This window comes from Lagenorhynchus albirostris, chromosome 7 (assembly GCF_949774975.1).
Source record: "Lagenorhynchus albirostris chromosome 7, mLagAlb1.1, whole genome shotgun sequence".
NCBI lineage: Eukaryota > Metazoa > Chordata > Mammalia > Artiodactyla > Delphinidae > Lagenorhynchus > Lagenorhynchus albirostris.
This window is the reverse complement of record NC_083101.1, coordinates 37336101-37356811: the sequence shown is the minus strand read 5'-3', so window position 1 is coordinate 37356811 and position 20711 is coordinate 37336101. Positions and strand designations below refer to the sequence as shown.

General features: G+C 37.7%; 1 protein-coding gene across 5 annotated transcripts in view; it reads left to right on the top strand.

The window, feature by feature from the left end:
* UNC13B (unc-13 homolog B) overlaps positions 1-20711 on the top strand; it is a 223120-nt gene that overhangs the window by 50797 nt on the left and 151612 nt on the right. For 3 of the 5 annotated variants that reach the window (XM_060154897.1, XM_060154895.1, XM_060154898.1), the window contains exons 2-6: positions 2359-2388; positions 5167-5266; positions 9148-9265; positions 10416-10539; positions 19506-19579. In XM_060154897.1, the coding sequence (XP_060010880.1) occupies positions 2359-2388; positions 5167-5266; positions 9148-9265; positions 10416-10539; positions 19506-19579 (446 nt within the window). Of the gene's footprint in view, positions 1-2358; positions 2389-5166; positions 5267-9147; positions 9266-10415; positions 10540-19505; positions 19580-20711 lie in introns of those variants that run through there. The other 2 variants (XM_060154899.1, XM_060154900.1) reach the window with 2 other exon arrangements.

The following is a 20711-nucleotide window of genomic DNA, read 5'->3' as shown; positions in this document are numbered from 1 at the left end:
GCTTTGCTTGCCACATTTAGATAATTTAACATTTAATCAATCCCCTAATCTTTTGCTATTATAAACATTGCTTCAACTTATTAGCTGGTATAAACTTCTTTCTGTACCTGTGGAATCTATCTATAGAGTAAATTCCTAAGTGTGGGATTGCTGCTAGGAGTTTTGATCTTTGACCAATAAATATAGTCATGTAAACACGACCATAGTTGAGATACAGACAGTTCCATCACCCCAAAATGTTTCCTTGAGTTTCTTTGTACTGCTGTACTTTCTATTATGGTTTTGCTTTTTCTAGCATGTTATGTAAATGGAGTCATACAGCATGTAGTCTTGTGTCTAGCTTTTTCACTTAGCAAAATTTGCTTCTCAGATTCATTTTTTGTTGTGTGTATCAGTAACTCTTTCATTTGTATTGCTGAGTAGTATACTATTGTATAGATATGCCACAATTTGTTTATCAGGACATTTGGGTTCTTTCTAGGTTTTTGGCTGTTATCAATAATGTTCTTATGAACATTCATGTACAAGTATTTGTGTGGACATAAATTTTCATTCCTCTGGGGTAAATACTTAGAAGACTAATTGCTGGAATATAGGATAAATATGTTTAACTTTGTAAGAAACTTCTAAGCTGTTTCCCAAAATGATTGTTTCATTTTGTGTTCTCATCAGCAATATATGAGAGTTCTAGTTGGTCCACATCCTCATTAATGCTTGGTTCTGTCAGATTTGTAAATTTTAGATCATCTAGTGGGTATATAGTGCTATCTCATTATGTTTTTAATTAACATTTCCTTGATGAATAATGATATTGAGCTTCTTTTCATGTGCTTATTTGCCACCTGTGTATCTTTTTTTGGTGAAGTGTCTGTTCAAATCTTCTGTCCAATTTTAAAAATACGGGTTCTTTGCTTTCTTAATATTGAGTTTTGAGTTTTTTTTATAGTCCTTTATCAGTCTTATCAGATACATTTTGCAAATATTTCCTCTTGGTCTGTAACTTTTTAACAGAGTCTTTTGAGGAATACATGTTTTAACTTCTGAAGAAGTCTAGTTTATCAATTTTTTTCTTTTAAACTTCATGCTTTTTGTATCCAGTTTAAGAAATCTTTGCCTAATCGCCCAAGGCCAGTAAGATTTTCTCCTATGTTTTCTTCTAGATGTTTTATAGTTTTAGCTCTTACATTTAGTTCTATTAAACTAAATGTAATTTAGTTTAATAGGGATTGCATTAAATCTGTAGATTGTTTTGTGTAGTATGGCCATTTTAACAATATTAATTCTTCCAATCCAAAAGCATGGGATATCTTTCCATTTCTTTAAATCTTCTTCAATTTCCTTTATCAATGTTTTATAGTTCTTGGTGTATAAGTCTTTCACCTCCTTGGTGAGGTTTATTCTTAAGTATTTTTTGATGTGATTTTAAAAGGGATTGTTTTTTTACTTTCCCTTTCTGATATTTCATTGTTAGTGTAAAGAAATGCAACCAATTTCTGTATGTTAATCTTGTATCCTGCTACCCTGCTGAATTCATTTATCAGTTCTAATAGTTTTTGCGTGGAGTCTTTAGAGTTTTCAGTATATATTTAGTATCATGTCATCTGCATATAATGACAATTTTACCTCTTCTCTTCCAGTTTGGATACCTTTAATTTGGACAGGAACTCTTCTTGATATCTGCTTATTCCCAGAAAGAAGTTACTTCTCACTCTTGTTTAAAACCCGTTGTCCTGGGCTTCCCTGGTGGCGCAGTGGTTGAGAGTCTGCCTGCCGATGCAGGGGACACGGGTTCGTGCCTTGGTCCGGGAGGATCCCACATGCCTCGGAGCGGCTGGACCCATGGGCCATGGCCGCTGGACCTGCGAGTCCGGAGCCTGTGCTCCGCAACGGGAGGGGCCGCGGCGGTGAGAGGCCCGCGTACCGCAAAAAAAACAAAAACAAAAACAAAAACAAACTGTTGTCCAGATCTGGCCTGTTAAGGTCTTCTTTTGGCATGAGTGGAATGAGGAAGTTCCTATGATGGGTTTTAAATAAGGAACATAAATAATTTAAACCTTAGAAAGTTATCTGACATGAAATTGGGTGCCGTAGGAGTAATTTAGTTCCCTCTACCTCTTTGTCAGGAAGCTGTAAGAGATTTCTGCATGGAGTATGAGATTAGATTGGATGACTTTTAAGGGCCCTTCTAACTCTCTGCATTCAAGCTTTGATCAGAAGTCCCAGCTTCTCTTCTCTAATGACTTAGACTTAAAAATCTAGTCCTAACTCTAGTGGCACATAGTAGTTACTCAATAAATGCTGGTTAAATAAATTAACTTGCAAGAATTCTTCACGGTGTCCTTTTTTTCTCTCTTGCAGTTAAAAGAGCCAAGTTCCAGGGTTCACCAGGTAAGGCCAGCCTTTAATTATTATGTTCTTCTCCCCATACTTGGTGTGATTTAAAAACATTCTTTCAAAAAATCATTAATTTCATTTGATTCATTGATTAAATTAGTTAAATTCACTAAGTTCATTAAATTAATTAAAAATCAATATGGGAAGAGATTGGTCAAGGGGGTACAAAGTTTAAGTTATGCAAAATGAATTATTTCTGGAGAGCTAATGTACAGCAATGTGTCTATGGTTAACAAGTATTGTATACTTGAAATTTGCTAAGAGGGTAGGTCTTAAGCGTTCTCAACACACACACACACGCGCACACACACACACACACACACACAGAAAATGCTAATTATGAGGTGGTGAGGAATGTGAATTAGCTTGATTGTGGTGATTATTTCACACTGTATACATATATAAAATCAAGTTGTACACCTTAAATATATACAATTTTTAATTGCCAGTTACACTTCAAAAAGTGGAAAAAAAACAGTGCTGTCGTAAAACATTAAAGAAATCTATATCAATCTGGTGAAAAGTTAGTCTCCTTACCTCTTGGCCAACTCAATTCTGCTTCTCAAAAGTAACTATTTTGAGGCTTTTATATACCTTTTCAGAGTTTTACTGTGTATGTGCATGTATACACTAATGGATCAGCTACACATGTCTTTGTGCAACCTGCTTTTTTTCCAACAACATACCATGAAAGTCTTTTCTTGTGTATATGTGTGTATACATATATCTGGTTCTTTCTTTCAAAGAGTTGTACACATACTACTATATTTAAAACAGATAACCAACAAGAACCTACTGTAAAAAAAAAAGTGTCCAGAATTTTGTTGTACCCTAGGTCCCTTATTGAATATTCAGGTCATTTCAATTTTTTTGCTATTATAAGCAATAAATGTTCTTGTGCATTTAACATTGCCTGCTTTTGAAAATGTATCTGTATGCTAGAGTCTAGAAGTAGAGAATTGTTGGGCCAAAGGAACGTATTTTAAACAAATTTGGTAGCTGCTGCCAAATTGCATTTCTGAAAAATTTTGCTTATACTCAGACCAAAAGCGTATGGGTGTCTGTTTTCCCAAATTCTTATCAACGTTAGATAATATGAAACTTTTTAATCTTTGCTCATCTGAAGGTGAAAATGGTATCTCCTTACTTTAATATACATTTTCTTAACTGAATGTCAAGTTAGTTATAAAGACTTACTCTAGTTCCTTCTGTGGGCAAAAGGAGGGTACTGTGGATTATGGGGAAAAAACCACAATTGGGAACCCAAGAAAATCTGAAAAACCAAATCTGGGTGCAACAGGAACTAAAGCAGTTTCTGGGCCTACTGCTCTCTCCAGTGACTCTGGGTTAGGGCTTCTCTTCTTTCTGAAAAGCTTTTCTGCTCTCCTTTCTCATCCAGCAGGCTTTTTATGCTTACCTGTCTTGCACACACCCCATAGTGGCTGCTCCAATAGAATTTATATGCCTCTCCTTCAAGCTTCAGCACCAATCAATTGTTACTATTTCTTTGTTTTCCCTACTGAAAATCTTTTGAGAGGGAATCATATTGGTCTCAGCTTTTGGTCAGCTTATGAATTGGCTGGCTGCTTTTGGGTGGCATCTCCTTTTGGTCTGGTCAGCTATGGTTGGACATGGGGAATGGAGTACAGAATCCTGATAGAAAACAGCTTAGGGGTATACTGCATTGCTACTACCAAATATGGATGGGAATTCCCTCATGTGGGTGGGCTTGTATCCTCATATATCTTTGGTATAATTGTAGAATAATTGTAGGTATAAGACTACATAGTTTTTTATGATACTTAAGAGAAAGATTTACCTTCTGCTAGAAGTGCATGACAGTGCCCATCTTCTCACACCTTTAACATAGGTAATTGTTTTAAGCAATCTTTGGCAATTTGATGAGTCAAAAATGATAGTCTTTTTTTTTCATTTTATAAAATTATGATTAACTTCTTACATAGAGAAGTGAACTCTCAATTCAGTGTCCCTCATCATGGCTGATACAAAGGAAGTAACAAAATGTGCTGTGTTAAGTCTTAGGTCAGATTTCTGAGTTTTGAGATCCAGACCGCCTACCTTTGTTTGGTACTCAATTTATACTCTCGGGTTAGAGAATTTCCTTTTTCTGACTCTGTGATAATATATATATTTTTAATGTAAGTTGTGCTTTAGGCCAGGGTGAATAGATAAAGCTTGAAATCCATTTCCTTTATGAGGAGTTTTCCTCAATTCTTGTCCCTGTAAACAAATAGAGGTAACTCTTTCTTCTTCTGCCTTCCTTTAGCACTTTTTCGCTTTCTCTGTGGTACTTATTTCTTTATACATTTTATTAATTTGCATATCTTATCTTTCCTGTAAGATCAATTAGATTATTATTTTTTCAAACTGCAGGTGGGCTATAAAGTCAATTTAGTTAATTATGATTAATATTTTAAAAATTAGAATAAAAATATCAATGTGTCACATCTTGTATTTCATAAAGCTTTTGTTTTTGTTTATATGTATATATATGTGTATCTACTGGTCAAATATAAAATATAGTCCGTAAATTTGAAAAACATTATTGTAGATTATGCTTTTGAAAATAGTGTGTGTTTTCTAATTTTTCTGTACCTCTCTGCTTAGAATGATGCTATATTGTACAATATATAATTCCATTTATTCTTATATATACTGTAATATGGACATTACTTAATTCCAAGGGCTTTGTGAGACTGGATAACCATCTGAGCACCAAGTATTATATCTTTGGTTTGTATTTTTTCAAAGACAAATTTAACACATATGTGACCCTGAAAGTGCAAAATGTGAAGAGCACAACTGTAGCAGTCCGTGGCGATCAACCTTCCTGGGAACAAGATTTTATGTTGTAAGTACTTTGCAGCAGCAGCAGCATGCCTACAACATTTGACAATATTTCCAAGGTAATCACATTGGATTAAACAAGTAGAGGCTGAAGATTTTGTGTATATCTAAGACTTATAAAATACGTTAAATATTTAAAAACACATTTTAATAGCATGTTAAATATTCTTTTTGAAAACTAGAGAAAGGAACAAATGAGGTGTGTGGTAGGTAAAGTTCATCTGCAGTTTTGTTGTCTCCCGATTTGTAATCTATTTTCAGAGGCGAATTATGAATTCGAGTAAACGCTCAGTTTACATGGGTGAAAACACTACCTAGTCAGATTTTCCTAGTGGTCAGAATTAGGTATAGTATAACATACTGAGCATGATATTAAACCTAACTTAATCTTTCTTTGATTCTCAGAAGGCTTCTTGAAGGAATGTGGTTATGCATGTGAGGACTGTGTTTGTGTTTCCAAGTCACCTGCTTTCGAAGATGAGGATGTCTGTGCTTATAATTCTTTTGCTTTACGGAGTAAAATTCTACCTTCATCTAATTAATAAAAATGAGTAAATATTAGTAGAATTGCTTGCATATGACACAAAGTTTAGTATATTATGATTGTAAGCTCTGGCTTTAAAAACTTGCTATTTCCTTTTTTCCTCTTAAATTTCAGCAATTTTTTTTCTGCTCTAGGAAAGGGAACAAAAATGTACAATATCATTTTGAAGGGCTGACCAAATCACTTAGCTTCTCTGAGTGTCAGTTTCCTTATCTGTAAAGGTCTACTCTTGCTTACAAGGTTATGCTTATTTTTTGGGAAGGTGGGCACAAGGGGGTCAACCAAGAAAATGTATTAAAATTGCAGTGAAATTTGTGATTGAAGTGAAATTGCTTTGCGAGTTTTATAGTCCATCTCAGATATAGGATGACTCTTTTTATGGGGAAACATTCCAATCCTCTGGGCTTTTAATATATTGCTTTTTATAGTACCATTTAGGAAACTTTATTATAATAGTTAAAGGTTAAGATTATGAGGGTTTGGGCTAAGACAGTAACAGAAGGATAGATAGAAAAGGATGGATAGAAGATGTTAAGGAGGTAGAACCAAGACTTGTCTTGGATGATTGGGTGAGTGGTGAGCTACTCATTAGGATAGGAGACAATAATATATCAGTTATGAACAAGCTTACATTTGAAGTTCTTATAGGACAGGTAAGAAGAAAGTTACAGAAGATAAGTTAGAAACTTGAACCTGGTACTCATGGAAGCCGGGGTTGGAGAAATATTTTGGTCAGTTGAAGCCATAGGCATAGATGAGAAAGCTTAGGGAGAGTGTGTTGGGTGAGAAAAGGGCCTGGGGTTGAGCCTGGAGAGCACCAGCATTTAAAGAGGGGATAAAGAGGACTAGGAAGGAGTGAACAGAGAGCAAGAAGGAGAAACGAGATAGTAGTGTCCTGGAAGCTGAAGAACTGGGGCTTCAAGAAGAGGCTAGTGGTGTCAGATTTCTCACTGGTTGCCCCTCTCTCAAGATTATGAACCTCATTTATTCCTATCTGTTATATTGACATCAGAGTGAGACCATTTGTTTTTTCTTCACTCGTGTAAAGTCAGCTATGAACAGTTTTTTCAAGTCTCTTCCCTGTTAGCCATACCACAGTTCTGGCTGTGGTATATAAACTTAGCAATCCTGCTTTCTTTTGATTTCCAGTTGGCTGTAATAATCACTCGCTGTTATAACTGTTCCCAGCATGTGAAACATATCAATCTTCTGCAGTCTCTCATCAGCATAGTAGCTTTATTCTTACTTGTTTATTTTCCAGTTTCCCATAGCACTTACTCTTTCAACCCTACTGTGATATGTGTGACTTTTCTTCTGTCTCCCACCTTGAGATGCTGTGTGAATTTTGTCCTCTCTCCTTCTGCACACAGGTTTTATTAGCTACATTATCCATCTTACTGCTCCTATTCCTTATTCCTCCTATCCTACTCTTCTGTCACTGGTAACTCCATTGCTGGTCACTTGTTCCCCTTTCTCCTTTTTTTTTCTCCCTATTGTATTATGTGGTAGTATCTAATATTTATTTTGGTACTTCTCATTTATCTTTAGTATTTCTTTGTCCTATTTCCAGGACTAGATTGTTCATTTCTTAGGGGCAAGGAGGGCATCTTCACTTACTGTGAATTTGCCTCGCTCAAAATCTTGTATACATGTGTGCACATATACTGTTGATTGAGTTAACAGAACAGGAACTTCCCCAGAGCTCTGGGGATGAGGCATAAACAGAGCTCTCTGACTTCTCTTAGTTGGGCCATTTGAGCAGATGTAGATAAGAGATTTCTCACAGAAAATATCCTCATTGTTTGGGCTTTATTCCCCAGAGTTCCCTGAAGAACAGATTTTCTTCTTTATCTGTCCAAGTCAAGCTGTAAAGAAAGACCTCTGGCTGTTTCTTTTAGCTATTGGCTTGAGACGCTATTTAGGACTTGCTTTGGGAATATTGTGTACGTATCCCCAAGCAATTTTTCTTTTCCAGATTCAAAAGATTTGGGGTTGTTACATATATTTTCCCAAGGCTAATCAGTTAATTAGGCTGAATGAAACTGTGGGCCAAAAGCTCAGTTTCCCCCCTGTGAATGCCCTAACATAGTGGCTGGGTTTGGTCACCTACTTTTTGGTTTTGAACAGCTCTCCAGATAGCTTGGAAGTTTTTAGAGATGGGAGCTAGGTCCTATATTGTGTGTCTTCCCCAATGTACCAAGCCATATGAATTGTACATGTCAGTGAACATAAATGAAAAAAATGAACTCAGTACTTTTCTGTTCTGCTGTATTTATGTAAAAGGGGCAAATTTGCTTTGCTTCACTTGTTTTCAACACACTTGATATGAATTTTATGGCTATAAGGCCACATCCCAAACTAGTGAATCTGAGAACATGTATCTTAATAGTACAACAGGGAAGCCAAGCTATCTCTAAAGCACACACTTGAAACTTCTACATGTGATGAATAGCTGTTGTTTTCCTGAGAATACCTTTCTGCTTTTCCTGCTGGAATTGGCCTTTTCTCATCTTTCTTGCATTTCCCCTCAAATAACCTTGTGTTTCCATAAGAGCTTTCTGGAGAATGTTTTTAGCATTAACATAAGCGTTTGCTTGTTTCACCTTAAGTCCATAATTATTTTTGAGTTAGTCCTTCCAAGCTGATATTCTTCCATGTATGACACTGCTTTTGCTTAGTGGTCACCTGGCTCTCTGGAATAATTTCTTTTTAAATAATTTTTCCTAGTTATTATTACAGGAAAATCATTGTGTTTATCATTATTCTGTGATCATTTTGTTTATCAGTGACAGTACCTGCTTTAACTGATAATGAACTAGCACACTCCAGTATCCCTCACCTGCCTCTGACCACAAGTTCCCATCAAACTTAGATCTTCTCATGGGCCCTTTTACTTTTGCTTGGATTCCCTTTCATATTTGTCATAAAGAAGCCTTGCTTTCTCCTCATAGTTCCCTGTATCCAGAGGTATAAGTTGCAGGCAGTGCTAGTATTACAATAAAACATATAAAACTGTTGCTTAAGTTTGGAGATTGTAGGCAGACATTCCTGGCAGTAATGCCCTCATTGCTTGGCTTCATTGTTCTTGTGAAACTGTATTAGTCTAACAATGATTGTAGCTCCAAAGGAGAGGGGACAGACTGACAGAGGCATTTTTCTGTGCATACCCTACGTAGGTTTCTGGGAACCTAAAGAGTGGTTGCAGGATTAGGGACATTTTGATTTTTCCCTGATGACAGGATCCTGATCAGGACATACTCAAGGTTTAGCAAAACAGGAGATGTAGATGTTTCTTTCATATTACCTGGTTTTCTAAAAAAGGGCTTTCTTCTTTCCTTCAGTGAGATTAGTCGTCTGGACCTGGGTCTAAGTGTGGAAGTATGGAACAAAGGACTGATCTGGGACACCATGGTGGGGACTGTGTGGATTGCACTGAAGACAATTCGTCAGTCAGATGAGGTCAGTCAGTGCATTGCCCATTTGGAGGTAGGGTTCTAGCCCTTGCTTCTCTGCATCCTAGCTCCATTCAGCTAATGTTCATCCATATATCTCAGATTTCTCTGCCCCCTTCCTAATTAGAGGACATAAAACCAGCTTACTCCTAATGTCACCGAGAGGTTCAGGGGATTTTATCTAAGGCCTTCCCTCTGCCCTGTGACTGAACTCAGAGGTGCCAGAGTACCTATTTAGCCTTATCAGGTAGATAGCCCCTTCTGAGTACTCTGTGTGTGGTGGTGGTGGGGTGGGTGGGACCAGGGTGAAGGAGGGGAGTGCGAGGGAGGGGGAGAGAGGGGTGGGGGGAGAGGGGGAGAGAGAGAGAGAGAGAGAGAGAGTGAGAGTGTGTGTGTGTGTGTGTGTGTGTGTGTGTGTGAGAGAGAGAGAGAGAGAGAGAGAGAGAGAGAGAGAGAGAGAGAGAGAGAGAGAGCGATCTAGGATACCTGTGGCTTCTGCATTCCCTCTAAGACACTGTTCTGAGAGGAGTCCCATTAAACTTCCTCAGCCAGCTCTTTGAGTCACCTATCCCAGGGACCTGATTTCAGTCTTCCTTCTTCCACATATAACCCTAACAGAGTTTAAGGAACTACAGGCTTGGCAATTGGTAATCACACTTGTCTTAATACACTATTTTCAAGACTGAATTTCCACTCCACTTTACCAGATTAGAACATAAGTCAGCATAATTTCCCTGTGACACTCACTTTGAATATTTTCACTGTGGTCCCAGTTCAGGTCAATTTAACTAGCCATGTTACTAGCTCTTTAGTGATTAGAAATAGTGACACATTAAGTGACATAGTCATTAAGTATTGTACAGATTAAATATTGATCCATGGAGATGCTTTGTTTTTGAGTTTAGCGCTCTGGAAATTCTGTCCTCTGTGGGCTGGCAGAAAGCTGAGCACAGTGAAAGCTGCTCTCCCACCGAAGAGGGAGAACAGAAGCCACATACAGCAGAGGCAGGTGGTGACTCTGATGTGTTTGCCTCATTAGGATATGTGAGTGGCCCTCAGAAGCTCTCTGACAAGGAAAATGAGAGAAAAAGACCTGGCCCTTTAACCAAGAGGGGAGTCATGAAAGAGTGAACTTTAATCTTAGATCTCTTTTCTAGGAAGGGCCTGGGGAATGGTCCACGTTGGAGGCAGAGACATTAATGAAAGATGATGAGATCTGTGGAACTAAAAACCCAACTCCCCATAAAATTTTGCTGGATGCAAGGTTTGAGTTGCCTTTTGGTGAGTCTGATTAGATTTTAAAAAACATTTAATACTTTTTACCACATTGTTTGAAATTGTTTGTTAGTTGTTGTCTTACTGTGTCTTTTGTCAGCCATATCCTTTCAGGGCATTCTGTCTTCCACTCCATTCCCTGTAACACCTAGCTCAGGAATGTGCAAAGTAGACTCTAGAATGGTGCTCATTAAAGAATCCACACTGAAAGCATTCTTTTCAAGTCATTTAGTTTCTTATAACTATTTATTATAATAAAATACCTGCTTGTCAGAGAATATCAATGATTTATTCTTTTGATAATATGTTAACATTTATTGCCTTGAAGTGAATATATACCTTGTGATTTGTTAATTTAAGCATTGAAGTAGCACTAATAAATAGAATAGTAATTTACAAAGTAATTTTAAAAATCACACAAAAAGGGCTTCCCTGGTGGCTCAGTGGTTAAGAATCCACTTGCCAACGCAGGGGACAGGGTTCTAGCCCTGGTCCGGGAAGATCCCACGTGCTGTGGAGCAACTAAGCCTGTGCGCTGAAACTACTGAGCCTGTGCTCTAGAGCCTGCCAGCCACAACTACTGAGCCTGCGCCTAGAGCCTGTACTCCGCAACAAGAGAAGCCACTGCAATGAGTAGCCCATGCACCACAACGAAGAGTAGCCCCGGCTCAACACAACTAGAGAAAGCCGACGTAGCAATGAAGACCCAACACAGCCAAAAAAAAGGAAAAAGAAAAAAATCACACAAAAATACATGTTCTTTATAAAAATTCAAATAGCATGGAAATGTACATGGATAAAAAGTTAAGTTTCTCTTCCTCCTTCTTTTGATCTCCTTTGCATTCCCCAGAAATAAGCCACTGTTAACTTTCTTGTGTCTTGGTTTAGGCACAAGAAATTTCTTCTCTAAAAATTTATTTTGACAAAATTTGGGTCATACTCTATGTACTATATATGGTGATAGTATTGTATAAACTAAAGCATATTATCTTGGACATCATTTCATGTTATACTTTAAGATCTATCTTGCTGATCTCAACAGCTGCTTTATGTCATAAGTTATCTAACCAATCCTTTTTTTTTTTGCAATCCTTTATTGATAGACATGTAGGTTGTTTCCAGTTTTGTTTGATATACCACTGTAATGAACAGCTTTATCTATGCCCATTTATGAATCTAGGATAAATTGCTTAAAGTAGAATTTAAGGAATAGGTCAAATCTACAAACAAGAAATAATGGAAAGGGTGTGGAGAAAAGGGAACCTTCCTACACTGTTGATGGGAAAGAAGATTGGTACAGCCACTATGGAGAACAGTATGGAGGTTCCTTAAAAAACTAAAAATAGAACTACCCTATGACCCACCAATCCCACTACTGGTCATATACCCAGAGAAAACCATAATTCAAACAACACATGCACCCCAATGTTCATTGCAGCACTACTTACAATAGCCAGGACATGGAAGCAACCTAAATGTCCATCAATAGAGGAATGGATAAACAAGATGTGGTACATGTATACAATGAAATATTACTCAGCCATAAAAAGGAACGAAATTGGGTCATTTGTAGAGATGTGGATGGACCTAGAGAGTGTCATACGGAGTGAAGTAAGTCAGAAAGAAAGAGAAAAACAAATATCGTATATTAATGCATATATGTGTAATCTAGAAAAATGGTATAGATGATCTTATTTGCAAAGCAGAAATAGAGACACAGACGTAGAGAACAAACAGTATGGATACCAAGGTGGAAAGCAGGGCAGGTGGAAGGAATTGGGAGATTGGGATTGACATATATACACTACTGATACTATGTATAAGAGATAACTAATGAGAACATACTGCGTAAAGCACAGGCAAGTCTACTCTGGGGACCTAAAAGGAAGGAAATCCAAAAAAGAGGGGATATATGTATATGTATAGCTGATTCATTTTGCTGTATAGTAGAAACTAACGCAACATTGTAAACCAACTATACTCCAATAAAAATTAATTAAATAAAGAATAGGTCACAAGGTATGTGTATCGTTACTCTTCCTAGTACTGCCAAGTTGCTTGTGTTAAAAAAAAAAAAAAGATTGTACCAGTTTATATTTCTGCCAACTATGTCTCAGGTGTCTCTTTTCTGCATATCTTGGCCAACATTTTGTAATTTCCCAATTTTTTTTTTTTTTTTTTTTGCGGTATGCGGGCCTCTCACTGTTGTGGCCTCTCCCGTTGTGGAGGACAGGCTCCAGACGCGCAGGCTCAGCGGCCATGGCTTACGGGCCCAGCCGCTCCGCGGCATGTGGGATCCTCCCAGACCGGGGCACGAACCCGTGTCCCCTGCATCGGCAGGCGGACTCTCAACCACTGTGCTACCAGGGAAGCCCCTGTAATTTCCCAATTTTTAAATGTTGGTATCTTGTTTAATTTAACTTTATTCAGTTTTAATTTTGACTGTTTACTGATATTCATGTATACTAGTGTTGTTGCTGCTGTCTTATGATTTCAGTCTATTTATATCTTGTACCTTATGGTGATTTGAGCAAAAATGGCATGATTTTCCAGTAAGCTCAGAAATAACTAAACTCAGAGCAACTATTACTTCAGAAAAATAGAAAAGAAGACTTTCTTGTGTGTCTGTAGGCCAAGTTGCAGGTGAAGAGAAAAGCAATTGGAGTTCTTGCTTGTGGCTTAGTTGCTTGTATTCTTAATGCTGTGTTCTCAGCTATACTAGTCTGGAATGGAGTTTCTGTCTTGTTGAATTGGGAGGGGGGTGGGTGGGGATGGGTCTTGGTTCAAATACAGCAGAAATTGGCTATTCTTAAAGTTGTAGTAGATTTTCTTGAATATATATTTCTTCATTTGCTGTGTGCTCTTAGGACCATTTCTAGAGACTTTAAATGGTTTTTTTTTTTTTTCTGATTTGGCAAAAAAAAATAATAAAAAAAAATTAAAAAAGAAAATCAAACGTACCCATATATTCAGCACAAAAGAGAAACACTGAGACAAAATATGGATCAGGTCAACTTTGGTGACATTTAAACAGGTACACTTTTTAGTAATCCACATGAAGGAATCAAATACAGTCCTTTCTCCTTTGTCCCTCCTATCCAAAATTTCACCTCCTTCCCCTCAAACCGCTGTTCAGCAATTGGTGGCAATATTTCAAAGTCTTATAATAAAACCTTCAAGTAATTTACTACCTAATTTGTACAGCACTCCTCAGCCATAAAATGGTTTACTTTGCACTTGTTGAAAATAAGTGAGAGAGGAGGAAGAGCTGCTCTGCTGCAGTCTATAAGTTCTGATGTAGAACAAATTCACCAAAATACATTGTTAAGTAGAAAACAGCAAGGGACAGTGAATGTGTTAGAATATGCTACTATTTGTGTTTTTAATAGGGGTTGGGGGTCTACATATATGCTTATAGATTCAAAGACTGCCCCTGGAACGATATACAAGAAAGCATTAATTGTGGTACCCTATAAGAAAGAAAGATAACTGATTTGTGAGGGAGACCTAATTTTCCCTGAGTAACTTTTTAAACCATTGTGCATGTATTACTTACCTCACCCCTCAAAATAGTTTTAAGGAGAAAAATACAGAGCTACAAGGATGTTTATTGCAGTACTATTTATAATAGTACAAACTTTGAACAATCTAAGTACCCAACAAGAGGAGTGGTTAAATATATTACAGTTTAAATTAAAAGCCCAGGCTCTGGAGCCAAATCAACTATGATTTTTAAATTTTTATTTTATTTTTCTTTTTGGCTGCGTTGGGTCTTCATTGCTGCACGAGGGCTTTCTCTACTTGCAACGAGCGGGAGCTACTCTTCCTTGCGGTGTGTGGGTTTCTCATTGCGGTGGCTTTGCTTGTTGTGAAGCACAGGCTCTAGGCGTACGGGCTTCAGTAGTTGTGGCCCATGGGCTCTAGAGTGCAGGCTCAGTAGTTGTGGCGCACAGGCTTAGTTGTTCCGCGGCATGTGGGATCTTCCCGGACCAGGGCTCGAACCCGTGTCCCCTGCACTGGCAGGTGGATTCTTAACCATTGTGCCACCAGGGATGCCCACATTTGATGTTTTTAAAAGATGTTGCATTTTTTTTGGAAGTTGTTATAGTCCATCTTAAATATATACAATGAGGGTATGTGTACCATTTTTCTTTACTCTTTTTTTATTGTGGTAAAATACATGTAACATAAAATTAACTATCTCAACCATTTAAAAGATACAATTCAGTGGTATGAATACATTCATAACGCTGTGGAACCATCACCACTATTCATATCCATAGTTCTTTTCATCTTGCAAAACTGAAACTCTATACCCATTAAACAGTAACTCCCCATTCCCCTCTGCCCCCAGCCCCTGGCAACCACCATTCTACTTTCTATCTCCAATTTTGACTACTCTAAGTACCTCATACAATTGGAATCATACAGTATTTGTTTTTTTGTAACTGGTTATTTCACTTAGCATAATATCCTCAAGGTTCATCTATGCTGTAGCGTATGTCAAAATTTGCTCCCTTTTTAAGACTGAATGATATTCCCTAGTATGTGTATATCACATTTTGCTTATCTGTTCATTCATTGATGGGCACTTAGGTTGCTTCCACATTTTAGCTATTATGAATAATGCTGTGAACATGGGTATGCAAATATCTCTTTGAGATTCTGCTTTCAGTTCTTTTGGGTACATACCCAGAAGTGGAATTTCTGGATCATATGGTAATTCTATTTTTAATTTTTTGAAGAATCATCATACTGTTACCCATAGTAGCTGTACCATTTTACATTCCCACCAACAGTGTACGAGGGTTCCAGTTTCTCCACATCCTCGCCAACACTTGTTATTTTGTTTTTTTGGTTTTTTTCCCCTGTTTTTTTGATAGTAGCCATCCCAATGGGTGTGAAGTGGTATCTCATTGTAGTTTTGACTTGTATTTCCCTAATGATTGAGCATCTTTTTATGTGCTTTTCGGCTATTTTTATATCTTCTTTGGAGAAACATCTATCAAGTCCTTTGCCCATTTTTTTTTTTTAACATCTTTATTGGGGTATAATTGCTTTACAATGGTTTGTTAGTTTCTGCTTTATAACAAAGTGAATCAGTCATACATAAACATATGTTCCCATATGTCTTCCGTCTTGCGTCTCCCTCCCTCCCACCCTCCCTATCCCACCCCTCCAGGCTGTCACAAAGCACCGAGCCAATATCCCTGTGCCATGCGGCTGCTTCCCACTAACTATCTACCTTACTACGTTTGTTAGTGTGTATATGTCCATGACTCTCTCTCGCTCTGTCACAGCTCACCCTTCCCCCTCCCCGTAACCTCAAGTCCGTTCTCTAGGAGGTCTGCGTCTTTATTCCTGCCTTACCCCTAGGTTCTTCATGACATTTTTTTTTCTTAAATTCCATATATATGTGTTAGCATACAGTATTTGTCTTTCTCTTTCTGACTTACTTCACTCTGTATGACAGACTCTAGGTCTATCCACCTCACTACAAATAGCTCAATTTCGTTTCTTTTTATGGCTGAGTAATATTCCATTGTATGTATGTGCCACATCTTCTTTATCCATTCATCCGATGATGGGCACTTAGGTTGTTTCCATCTCTGGGCTATTGTAAATAGAGCTGCAATGAACATTTTGGTACATGACTCCTTTTGAATTTTGGTTTTCTTAGGGTATATGCCCAGTAGTGGGATTGCTGGGTCATATGGTAGTTCTATTTGTAGTTTTTTAAGGAACCTCCATACTGTTCTCCATAGTGGCTGAACCAATTCACATTCCCACCAGCAGTCCTTTGCCCATTTTTGAATTGGGTTTTTGTTATTGTTGAGTTTTAGGAGTTCTTTATATATTCTGGGGATTAATCCCTTATCAGATATATGATTTGCAAATATTTTCTCCTATTCTGTGGGTTACTTTTTCATTCTGTTGATACTGTCTTTTGATGCAGAAAAGTTTTTAATTTTAATGAAGTCTAATTTGTCTATTTTTTGTTGTTGTTGCCTGTGCCTTTGGTGTCAAAGAAATCACTGCTAAATCCAGGGTTGTGCAGTTTTGGCCCTATTTTTTTTTCTAAGAGTTTTCCAGTTTTGGGTCTTGCATTTAGGTTTTGATCCATTTTCTGTTAATTTTTCTATATGATGTTAAATAAGGGTCCACCTTCATTTTGTGCATTGTAGATACTCAGTTATCCTAGCACCATTTCTTTCTTTTTCTTAAATTAATTTTTATTGGAGTATAGTTGATTTACAATGTTGGGTTAGTTTCTGCTGTACAGCAAAGTGAATCAGTTATACATATACATATATTGACTCTTTTTTAGATTTTTCCCATATAGGTCATTACAGATTATTGAGTAGCGTTCCCTGTGCTATATAGTAGGTCCTTATTAGTTATCTATTTTATATATATGTCAATCCCAAGGTCGCAATTTATCCTTCCCCGCCCCATTAGTAACCATAAGTTTGTTTTCTACATCTGTGACCCTATTTCTGTTTTGTAAATAGGTTCATTTGTACCATTTGTTTTTTAGATTCCACATATAAGTGATATCATATATTTGTCTTTCTCTGTCTGACTTACTTCACTCAGTATGACAATCTCTAGGTCCATCCATTTTGCTGCAAATGGCATTATTTCATTCTTTTTTATGGCTGAGTAATATTCCATTGTATATATGTACCACATCTTCTTTATCCATTCATCTGTCGATGGACATTTAGGTTGCTTCCATGTCCTGGCTATTGTCAATAGTGCTGCAATGAACATTGGGGTGCATATATCTTTTTGAATTATGGTTTTCTCCAGGTATATGTCCAGGTGTGGGATTGCTGGATCATATGGTAGCTCTATTTTTAGTTTTGTAAGGAACCTCTATAGTGTTCACCATAGTGGCTGTACCAAGTTACTTTCCCACCAACAGTATAGGAGGGTTCCCTTTTCTCCACACCCTCTCCAGCATTTATTTTTTGTAGATTTCTTAATGATGGCCATTCTGACTGGTGTGAAGTGATACCTCACTGTGGTTTTGATTTGCATTTCTGTAATAATTAGCGATGTTGAGCATCTTTTCATGTGCCTCTTGGCCATCTGTATGTCTTCTTTGGAGAAATGTCTATTTAGATCTTCTGCCCATTTTTTGATTGGGTTGTTTGTTTTTTGATATTGAGCTGCATGAGCTGTTGGTGTATTTTGGAGATTGATCTCTTTTTGTTCACTTTGTTTGCAAATATTTTCTCCCATTCTATGGGTTGTCTTTTCATTTTGTTTATGGTTTCCTTTGCTGTGAGAGCTTTTAAGTTTCATTAGTTCCCTTTTGTTTATTTTTGTTTTTATTTTCATTATTCTAGGAGGTGGATCAAAAAAGATCTTGCTGTGATTTACGTCAGAGTGTTCTGCCTATGTTTTCTTTCTTTTTTTAAAAAAATTTATTTTTTTTTTAAATAAGATTTTATTTATTTTTGAATTTTTAATTGAGGTATAGTTGATCCACTATGTTGTGTCAGTTTCAGGTGTATAGCAAAGTGATCCAGTTAAAATACATAGACATCTGGTTTTTTTCAGATTCTTTTCCCTCATAGGTTACCACAAAATATATAGTTCCCTGTGCTGTACAGCAGGTCCTCGTTTTCTGTCCATTTTATATTTAGTAGTGCCAGCACCATTTCTCTTTTTTTTTAAAGTAAATTTATTTATTTATTTATTTATTTATTTTTGGCTGCATTGGGTCTTCGTTGCTGTGCACGGGCCTTCTCTAGTTGTGGCGAGTGGGGGCTACTCCTTGTTGTGGTGCACGGGCTTCTTGTTGCGGTGGCTTTTCTTGTTGCAGAGCACGGGCTCTAGGCGCATGGGCTTCAGTAGTTGTGGCACATGGGCTCAGTAGTTGTGGCTCACAGGCTGTAGAGTGCAGGCTCAGTAGTTGTGGCAACGGGCTTAGTTGCTCCGCGGCATGTGGGATCTTCCCGGACCAGGGCTTGAACCAGTGTCGCCTGCATTGGCAGGCAGATTCTTAACCACTGCGTCACCAGGGAAGTCCCAGCACCATTTCTTGAAAGGATGCTTTTCCCCATTGAATGTTCTTGGTACCCTTGAAAAAAATCATTTGATCATATATGTAAGGGCTTATTTCTGGGCTCTTTATTCTCTTTTATTGGTCTATATGTCTGTCTTTATGTCAGTAGCATACCGTTTTGATTTATTATAGCTTTTTAAAAATATTTATTTATTTATTTTTGGCTGCTTTGGTTCTTCATTGCTGTGCATGGCTTTCTCTAGTTGTGGCAAGCAGTGGCTTTTCTTCGGTGCAGTGTGCGGGCTTCTCATTTCTGTGGCCTCTATTGTTGCGGAGCACGGGCTCTAGGCACGTGGGCTTCAGTAGTTGTGACACATGGGCTCAGTAGTTGTGGCTTGCGGGCTCTAGAGCTCAGGCTCAGTAGCAGTGGTGCATGGGCTTAGTTGCTCTGTGGCATGTGGGATCTTCCTGGGCCAGGGCTCGAACCCGTGTCCCCTGCATTGGCAGGCAGATTCTTAACCACTGCGCCACCAGGGAAGTCCTACTATAGCTTTTTAATAGGTTTTGAAATAAGGAAGTATGAGTCCTCTAGCTTTGTTCTTCCTTTTCAAGAATATTTTGGGTATTTGGGGTCTGTTGAGATTCCATATGGATGGGGTTTTATATTTCTGTAAAAAAATGTTGGGATTTTAATAGCGACTGTGTTGAATCTTTCAATCATTTTAGGAGGTATTGACATCTTAACAATATTGTCTTCTCATTCATTGGGAATAATAATATATTATTTTGGTTTTTGTGAAGATTCAAGATAATGTTCATGGCAAGAACCAAGCCATCAGTAAAATTAGTCCATCACCACCACCCTTCTAACTTAGATTGTATGATTGAATAAAGTATTATCAACCTATGATTAAATTATTAGCCTGGTAATGTGGTTTCTTCTTTTTTGTGATAGATATCCCAGAGGAGGAAGCCAGATATTGGACCTACAAATTGGAGCAAATCAATGCCTTGGGAACTGACAATGAGGTAGGAACTGTTTTTTACAATGTAAAGAGTGTCTTTATAGGACGCTTTAAGGGAGTGACTCAGGAACATGTTGAAGAATGAAAGAATTTAAACTGCATTAGCGAAAAAAGGTAGCTAGAAGATTGCCTATTATTAGAAAGATCTGTCTGCTTTTTCTTTTCTTCCCATTGTCCCCCAGAAGTGGCTGAATTGGCCCTAGTCTGGCTCTAGACTGTTGGGGAGCAAGCTTATACTAGGGAATCTGTCCTCTTGTTACACAGATGAGCAGAAGCCTTTTTTTCCTGCTTGTTCCCAGATTTTTGGATATGTATCCTTATTATGTGCTCTTTTTAGGAATGTTTAGACTATTGCATTGCTTAGTCCTGCTGTCCTAACTTATTTCCAGAGATGAGTTTTGTGCACAGAATAGAACACAATCAGCTCAACCTGGGCCAGCAAGAATGGGGAGTGTTTTTGTTGGTGGTGGTGGAGGGAAAAGATAAGTTTTTTTTACTTTAGGGCATGTTGGGCTATTAGAAAATTTGTCTGGTAAGCAACCTGTTAGGAAATATCTGGTAAGCAACCTAATGTGAGAATCTGAAGCTCAGGGTATGATGAGGTCGGGTATAGAGTTTGGATTTATCAAGATATTTGTAGCAATTGGAGTCATAGGAATAGAAGAGCTCACTCAGGTAAAGTATGTAGAAAGAGTATTGAAGAACAGGGACAAAACCTTGGGAAACATCAAAGGTAGAATCCTGAGAAACAAAAGAGACTGAGAAAGAGCTGCCTGAAAGAGAGAGTAGGCGAACCTGAAAAAGGTTTATGGAACAAAGGAAAAAAAAAGTTTTGAGGCAGAAATTCTTGACAGTGTGAAATATTACCGAGAGCAAAGAAGATGAGTAATGAAGTGGAGCCATTGGATTTGTCAATTAATGGTCAATATCCATAGGTTAGTACAGGAAGCCAAAATGCAGTGATTTGATGTGTGTGTTAGTTTCCCAGGGCTGCCAAAACAAGGTACCACATACTGTTGGCTTACAGCAACAGAAATTTATTTTCTCACAGTTCTGGTGGCTAAAATTCTGACATCAGATGTTGGTGGGATCAGTTCCTTCTGGAGGTTTTGAGGAAGAAGCTGTCCCATGCCTTT